Source organism: Anoplopoma fimbria, chromosome 16, assembly GCF_027596085.1.
Source record: "Anoplopoma fimbria isolate UVic2021 breed Golden Eagle Sablefish chromosome 16, Afim_UVic_2022, whole genome shotgun sequence".
NCBI classification, from domain to species: Eukaryota; Metazoa; Chordata; class Actinopteri; order Perciformes; family Anoplopomatidae; genus Anoplopoma; species Anoplopoma fimbria.
In genome coordinates, this window is record NC_072464.1 from 6,211,355 (window position 1) to 6,220,394 (window position 9,040).

General features: G+C 45.0%; 1 protein-coding gene across 1 annotated transcript; it reads right to left on the reverse strand.

Moving 5' to 3' along the window:
- Nucleotides 1–441: 441 nt before the first annotated feature.
- Nucleotides 442–7,140, reverse strand: gjc4b (gap junction protein gamma 4b). Its single transcript, XM_054615017.1, has 3 exons — nucleotides 6,840–7,140; nucleotides 777–1,956; nucleotides 442–665 (listed from the first exon to the last, which is right to left on the reverse strand). The coding sequence occupies exons 2-3, from the start codon at nucleotides 1,921–1,923 to the stop codon at nucleotides 652–654; spliced, it is 1,161 nt and encodes a 386-aa protein (XP_054470992.1). The 5' UTR covers nucleotides 1,924–1,956; nucleotides 6,840–7,140; the 3' UTR covers nucleotides 442–651.
- Between the last annotated feature and the right edge of the window lie 1,900 nt (nucleotides 7,141–9,040).

The window sequence follows — 9,040 nt, forward strand, 5'->3', positions numbered from 1 at the left end:
TATGAGTGGTGCCATGTCCGTTAACATTTTGTTTTTTTTGCATCTCACTCGCTGATTCACTTCTTCACTAAAGTACAAGATTACAGTTTAAAAATGTTTTCTTTTTAGCAATACAACTGGCTTGGCCATACCGTAAAAAAATGCCAAAAAAACGAGAGTTCCAGTTTAGGTCTAAGGCAAACTTGAGATGCATTCACTGTGAACTTCCAACTTAGGACAAACTCTTTTAAAACAATGACTCATAATAAAAATATAAAAACAAATAGCTGCCCTGAGGGAGAAGTACATGTTGACCGGAAACCGTTCTTGCTGCTTGACGGTAGTTTGTAAGCACTTTGGATCTTCGGACGGGCATCTCGAGTATTGCTGGGCCCGAGACGGCCACTCTCCTCCTCCTCCTCCTCCTCCTCCTCCTCCTCCTCCTCCTCCTCCTCCTCACCTCCTTCACCTCCTTCACCTTTTGACTCGATGCCCGACCACGGCTGGTCGTAACACTGGAAGGCTTGGGCTGACTTCATCCACCTCAAGCAAATGTAATGTCACACACGCGCACACACACATACTTACATACACACACTTTGAGTCCCTTATGTCCTCTTGCGGATCCTGATGTGAATTCAAGTCTACAGTGTCAGCTGGGCTCGTGAGAACCTATGCACGGAGACCTGTGCAGAGAGAGATGGTGTCAGTAAATCATTTCGTATTGATCTACAAAGTAAGAAAAGAAAATCTTAAGTACGAACTTTTGAAAAAAAAAAAAAAAAAAAAAGCCTCACCTTTCTCACATGTACTGCTCTGCTTCTCCTGGGCAAAGTTTAGTCTGTTCTGCTCAACCGCAGTGCCGTTGGACTCGGGGCTGCTGCTGCGCGACGGACTGCTCTCCCCATTCTGGTAAGCCAGGTCCAGATGCTGCTGGGCCAGTTTCAGGTGTCTCCGCAGCCTCTCCAGCTCCCGCGATGACGCCTCGTCCCCAAACGACTCGCGACCCGAGTCTCCCAGGTTGTCCCTGAAGCCCATTTTCCCCGACGGGTCTTTCTTCAGAGCCGTGTTGTAGCCGGGAGGTGCCGACGGCTGGCGGCAGATGGAGGACCTCTGGCTGGATGGGGCCGTGTTGCGGGGGATGGGGGGCCGAGGCCGCGGCGCGCAGAAGCAGTCCCGGACGCCGCTGATCCCGAGGTGAAGGATCTCCAGAATGGTGAAGAGTAAGCACAGGGCGCTGACGGCGTACATGATGAGCAGGAAGATGGTTTTCTCCGTGGGGCGCGAGACGAAGCAGTCCACCGTGTGCGGGCAGGGAGAGCGCGTGCACACGTACGACGGCACCACCTCCAGCCCGTAGAGGACGTACTGTCCGAACAGGAACGAGCCCTCGAAGATGGCGCGAGAAAACAGCTGAAACACGTAGACCTTCATCAGGCCGTCCCGCTTGATGCGGCGCCGCCCGTCGTGCTTCTTGCTGGGTTTCTCCACCACTTCCTTTTCCTTCTCTGGCTCAATCTCTTCCAGGATCATGGGATCTTCCTCCCCGTTATCCTCCGCCTCCTCGTAGTCCCGGTTGGCGCCGCGGCTCACTATCGGCATCCGCTTCCTGTTCCGGGGCAGGTAGTCGTTGTCGTCCATGCGGGCGATCTTGTGCATGGCAAAGCCGAGGTACATGATGGTGGGGGTGGTGATCATGATCACCTGGAACACCCAGAAGCGGATGTGCGATAGCGGCGCGAACGCGTCGTAGCAAACGTTCTCACAACCGGGTTGCTGCGTGTTACACACGAATTTGCTCTGTTCATCGTAGTAGATGGACTCGCCCCCGACGGCGGTCAGCACGATGCGGAAAACGATGAGGAGGGTGAGCCAGATTTTGCCCACAAAGGTGGAGTGGTTGGAGATCTCGTCCAGCAGACGTGTGAGGAAGCTCCAGCTCATTTTGCCTCTGGAACAGGATGGAACCTCTCAAACCTGTGCAGAAAAAGAATCGCAATCAGATGATGAAATGATAAGAAAAGTAATAACTGACAGTAAAAGGAGAACACGTGAAAGATAATATCTAGATCTCATTCAAAATATTTAGTCTCAACTATAAAACATTTGTCATTAAAACAAATCAATACACCCATACAAGGGAAAGAATGTGATTCAAAATGATACAGATATTGACATATTAAAATAATTTGGTCACAAACAAGACTCAACTTGAATACATTTTTAACAGTATAGAGTAAAACAAAGTAGTTTATACGCAGGGCCGAGTTTCCATTATTATTATTATTATTATATTTGATCATGTGATCACATTAAAAATGGGCTGATTTGGCTCCAAGTCAGACCACTGAGCTCTGTAGTGTTGCATAATGTCCTGTTCATACGAGTCTGCGCTCTCCGCCCTGAATCCATTCATCCCCAACGCGATTCCTGTTGGCCCTGTTCAGACCTGGAACCAACATGTGTCTTTGGTGATGTGATCCAATCACAAGATGTTATTCATGACGCATGTGGAGACACATTCCTATGCCTGGTGTGAACAGAGCCATTAACACCCATGGTTTTTGCACCAGATAGCCACAAGGGGGAGCTAATATATCACAGCTACAAAACTGAGTGTCCCAAGTGAACAATCACTGCCAAGACAAGGTGCATGCTCAGGCAAACATCCCTGTGAAGGTCCCAGACTGCTATGTAAAGACTGATGTGAAGTTATGCAGCGGTGCTTGGGGCGTTATCAAACTGAAAGTTAATAAAGTTTATGAGCTCTGGTGTTCAGAGACAAAGCAAAGAAGTTCGACTAAAAATAAAAAAAGGTGTGAAGTGTCGCGTCATGGTCAGACTAAAAGATTGCCAAAACGGCGTAATGAGCCGATAGTTAAAAATAAGAAAGAGGCCGTGAGGAGTTCCTGTGGTTTGGTTTCACACCATCTGTGACCGCCGTCATAAACAACTGCTGCTGAGTAATTAACCGTTGCCATAAAGTGCCGGGCTTGTACCGAGTAGGTGAGCTACAGCAGAGTGTTTGTGATTTAGAAGAATACACCATTTCATCCCCTGCTAAAGGCTTCAGACCCCATTTCACAACTTTCAAGTCTTTAGTTGTCTTTTAGATCAACATGGTGCATGCTGCAATATACCAAACTATTTGCCTTTGGGCCTGTTCAGAATGTGCCCGTTTGCTCTATACCAGGGTTTAAAGCCATCAGAAGTGGGTGAAATCTCAAATATTGGAAATCGGCATTGTCCCTTCAGTGAAACCCGGCAGTGGCCAAACTCAGATTACCACAAGATAAAAGGAGGTATCAAGTAGCCAATGGTAAATTCAGGAATCCTTGGCTTGCACAGATGAAACCAACAATGTATTTCCTAACAGTAGTGGCAGAAGTTCCTGCCCGGTTAGTACCTCAGGAGAGGATAGTGATCCTAATCTTTAAGTAGCAATGCTTTATCTCTTAGCTATGAACAAAATAGTATCTTTAGAGACACAGACAAAGCCTAAAAGGATCAACTGAAATCCAAATCTAATTTTCCATCATTCTCCAAATTGAGTTTTAAGCAAAAATTTGAATAGTTTTCAATGTTTGTACCGGAACAAAACATGCAGATGGGAGAACTGAGTTGATTACCAGCTGTCAATGACAGACACAAGAGTCCAAGGGAATTCCAGTAAAAATCTGGAGCATCTGCAGATTTAATAAACCTATTTCCCCCCCAACATCTGTGACTAAATTATTAACCTAAATGTGGCACCAAAGGCATGTGCGAAGCCGGCCTGAGCGCGTTCACGGAGGGCAAAGAAAGCGTTGCTGTTAAGATCTAATGATTGTTTTCGAGGGGTTTTGGGGGAGGAGTTATAATCTTTCCTCCGTTTCAAGACCATCTAAATTTACTAACCGAAACACTAAATTAATCTATTAAAGCAATACAGAGTTTGTGTTTAAACACATGACATTTTCATGAAGTTACAAAAACCGATTGAACCCCAACTCATCAACAGGACCAGCTACCTCAATGTACAAGGTTCTCTGACAACCATGGAAGGAACCTTCTTCACAAACTCCCAGAGCAACTGCATATATGCAACTGCATATAGATCTATCAATGGTAAAGTACTGGTCAGACTTTGTACTTCCCAAATCTTCAGTGAACTTTAAGTTGTCAATTTGCAGTTTGGACTGAAGGAATGTAGAGACTTAAACATGTAATATCAAATCAAATAAAGGCTAATAAAAAAAAGCCCTAAAAAGCCTCTACAGATGATACATCACCTCCAAGTGCTCCAGTACAGATGCAAAGAGCTCTTTGTATTGGGCGACTCCCAGATGTGAATGGGAGCACTGTATGAATGTGGAGTTTAACTTCAGCTGGGGAGGAAACCGTCCTTAGAAAAATAAAGAGTTAGAATAAAGCACAACAAGCTGCCATTGTCTGAAAGCCACTCGTGCACCGAGAACAACCCGATGAAGTGCACTCACTTTTATAATTGACCCTGTGGCTTTATCATATACTTTGAAGTGATCATTGATTTTAAGTCTGTGGTGATTAAGAGTTCACAATCAGCCTGTAATCTGTTAGTTTAAATGTTAAAGACACAGAGAGTACTAATCTATGATGTGCATGTGAGGTCTACTGTCTTCTTCAGCAATGTCAATAAGCAGTGAAACTGCGTCTTGTGCCTAGTTGTTTACCTCCTGCTGCTACTGCTCACAAAGACTGCCGTTGTCATTATCCTTCATCTGTGGCTTTCTGCAGTGCTGCCTGCACCTGATACAGCATCCTGCAGTTCCACCTGAATGTATGACGACTTTAGGGTCAGGTTTCCACATCATGGTAACTGACAAAAACCTCCATTCAGTGGAGGCATGTGGTTTTCAAACTGAACATGGATACATAAGACTATTTCGCACCAAACGAAATGTTATACATATTTAAATGCAACATTTGAGTGTGACTTTAAAGCCGTGCTTTATCAGCTTTATTCTGCCATCAATGACCTAAAATGCTTACTACCCTGCTCTTCTGCACTTTGGTCAGGCTGCAACAGACGGCAACGCCAACGGCACACTTTGCTGCATGTAATCTAGGTTAACGGTTACAAGTTGCCCAAGGCTAGTGTCAGAGCTGACATCCATGCCCAAGGAAAAGCACAGGCTCACATGCATTCTCTGTGTGAGAATTTGTGTCATCAGACATTTTCACTCTAGACTTGGAGCTGAAGTCTGTATTGTATTTGTTGTCATATCAATAGATGCGTGCGGTTCGATTTTATGACTGGCACACGTCTTTGGATTGGTGTGTTTGACTGCTACTTTGTCATTCAGTGCAAAAACCTGTGTTCAAACCTGAGCTGATACAGAGGAACTTATTAGGCCAACACCAATATTTTAATACTTGTTGATCACTTTTCGCACCAACTAGCACCGTTGGTATATTTTGATGAGGATCGCTATACGTACTACCTCAAACATTTTGAATCTCTCGACCTGATTGTCACTTACTGGCCAACACATATATGCCGATATGTTCTCAATAGGCTGATATCGGCCTGGCAGATTTATTTGACGTTATAAACTCAGGTAGGAAGCCTTCTACAATTTGAATATCCTGAAGCTTGTGTATTCTAAATCAGAAGCTAGTGTTTGTCTAGAGAACACCAAATACAGAAGGAAAAAAAATGTCAATCCAGTTTCACAGTACTTTTTACTCTCATTACATGTTCATTTCGTGTACCATCTGTGGAACTTCAAAGTTGTGGTTCTAAGTAGGCCATAGAGCTATGTAAAGCATCATGTCTCATCACTGGTGAGCGCTGCAGAACAGAGGGGCTTTTGTGGCTCTCACATCTGGGAGGCTAGTTATTGGCTATCCCTCCCTTATCCCAAAGCCCGACAGCTAAGAGGCCCCAACCTCAGGCAGGAAAAAAAAAAAGACCAGAAAAAAATGGGGATTGGGAGTCATACTGGGAAAAGATTGGGAGTCATACTGGGAAGCGACTTAAGGGACTGTGCAGGGGGGAGGGGGGAGGGGGCTAATTCCCCCTGCGTATCACCACGAGCCATAACGTATGTTGAAACTGCTTTAGCACAAAAACAACGTTATCAAATAAGCTGTAGGTCTAGCTCTGATAAAGCGCCACAATTATCTAGACACCATTATGACAAATGGAGAGCCAAATTACAGTGTCCACGCGCATTAAATAAATAAATAAATAAAAATAAAAAAATCCTCCGCGTGGCTAACGGGACGTCACAGCGCGGCTCCACATGCTCCTAACGCCACAAATTGATGGTGTACCGTTGCATGGACGCTGCCTAATTGGTTGAGTCACTAACTAGTGCATTAGTGTATTAATGTAAGTAATAAATGCCACTATTGTTAAGAAGGTCATATTTTGAAGACGGGCAGGGTGGAGGGGGGTGGGGGGAAACGAGAGAGGATTCCTGCGCTTTCCTCCATCACCAAACCCCGGTGGAAACAGTCAGGAAGCCCGATGAAGAAGAAAAATAAAAAAAAAAAAATCACCCACGATTTCTGCATACCAGCAGAATTACACCGGGTGTGGTGCTGTGCCAACACACGCAGCACAGGTACCTCGTAGTCGGCGTCCTGAGTGCTTTAATTGGCGCCGCGTCCTGTGCGCGTGAGCTGAAGTTAACGCTGGTGTTTAAACAATACCGTCAGCGGCTGTGTGTGTGTGTGCGTGTGCGTGTGTCTGTGAATACGGGATACTCACCGTATTACTCACCGTCCCCCCCGGAACAAAAGTTGAAGATATAACTTCGGCCCAAAAAACCCACACCATTGCTAGCCAAAGCTAAAGAGCTACGCGGTGATGTTGTTTGTGTGTGTTATCTTACCTTCGGTCGTGATTTTTTTTTTTGTTTGTTTGTTAAGGGTCCCCTTGATTTCAAGCGGCGGCTTCTCGAAGTTCTCGCTTATCTGGAGAGCTTTTCCTCCGCTCTCTCTCTCTTTATTCACATAAAGCAGTCCCGCTCTTAAATATCAAGCCATCCAATTGTTCCGTTCCCGCGAGGAGCTCGTGTCCTTCTCCAGTGGTGTGCTGTACTGCGGGGTGAGGAGGACAAAGAATATTCCTAAATCCTCCCCCCTCCCTCCTTTTCTCCTCCCAGTTTCAGCCAGGCACCCCACCCCCTTGTCTACGCAGAGTGGAGGAAAAGGATCAACTGCCAGCATTCCTGACGCAATCCCCGCTTCGCCTTTCTGCTAGAACTTTACCCTGGACACAGAGAATAACATATGGCTCCAGAAGGGCTTCACCAGCAAAGAATAAATACCACATAATTAATGAACAAAACAAAAATAAAAATCAAAGGCTGTGCTTAGCACTTGAAATGCACATCTTTCAGACAATACCAAAGTATTTTTGATTGAACAAACATAAAAGTACTTTAAAGGTGCCTCATGTCACAACCTTAAAACATGTTATCTGCGTGATCTGCCCACAGTGCTAAGAGCTGCAGGTGAAGACGGCATCATCAAGAGCTTGTGTGGTTTGGCATGCAGCAGGATCTATCACCGTCTAACCTTTGGGATGTGGAACAACATACAAGCAGCTGATAGGATACTTAGTGGGCCCTCTTCCTGCTGATGCAGATGTTCGGAAGTTGTTGCCACCACGAGGCCCCTTCCTCCGTGTCGCACTTATTTTGGCAAGGGCGGCGCATGCATTTCCTCTAACCCCCTCAGCACCTCTTTAAAGCTACATCCTACACTTATATAATAATAATAATGCTCAATAATAGAAGACAAAAGAGCGTTGACACTACACATTAAGCCAAGATGTATGTTCACCTTCAGGACTTGAAGGGGTCTGGACCGGCAGTGTCATGAATCACAAAGTGAATGGTCAGGTGTCTTAACTCAGCACTATGTGGACTTGCTATTCAGAGAAAAAAACAACCCTCTGCAGTATGGTATTAGCCTTACACTCAATCAAAGGTGAGATTTCCTTATAGCAGTTGAATTTCCAGTAGGCTTACACTGCACTTTCCCCATAGAAGTGATTTAAATGAGATATGTGCGGTTACCCAGATTAAATGTTAGAGGCATTCAGTCAGCATCGGTCTCCTGAGGTAGTCGCTTCAAATTTGAATGATCACATTGTTCTGCCCGGATCTCTTGCAAATGCCAGTCTTCATTGCTCACCGGCCTCCACAAGCAAAGCAAAAAAAAAAAAAAAGGCGGATAAAGCAGATGTACTTTTACACGATGCTTGTTTGGAATGGGCCGCGAAGATCTTGCCGCAGCTGGTGAGAGCTCTCTACAAGTAGCGAGATATTGTTTAATATCTGCTGCAAACGGGGAGTCAGTAGAGGAATGTAATGCCCTTCCCCCTTCTCAGGGAGCAGCGGAGCCCTATTGTGAACCACAAGCATGCTTTTATTCATAGGGTGTAATGTGGGGTGCCCTGGTCGACCACAGTCCTAATGACAGAGAAAGATAATCTGGAAACTGAGCAGCCCTGGCCGGTCCTCGTAGTTCCTTCAGATCTTGATCTTAAATTAGTTTTTTTCGTTGCTAACACAGAACATATTGAAGTTTGTGTATTCATTTACAGTTATACTTGATATAGAAGTATGCTGGTGGGAATTCTTATATTGTAGAATTCAGATAAGGATTAACATCAGCACCTCACTTAAACACAGTTGGTTTGTCAGTATATATGCAGAGTAATGTCATTCTCTTTGTTAATGTACTGTTATACACCCTTTAGCCCCGGGGTTGTTTTTTTCCACTTTCTTTATTTGGAGCAAGGGTGTATTGACTCACGCTGTGGTCCCTTCCCTATGGTCTCATTTTCAGGGCAGGGCACGCCACTTAGACGTGCCACATTGTGAAACGGCAGGGATGCAGTTTATGTTAGGATGCCTTTTATTGCAAATATGTATCGACGGAGTTTGCATCCAGAGGGTTGGATTGGTTCAAATAAAGACAATTTTTGTCCACGCTATTTGAAAAAAACAACCTCCACATTTCGTCCAAGCTGACAAAACCAAACACTTTTCAAAAACATCCTCCAAAGTCACTGAATTTTGTA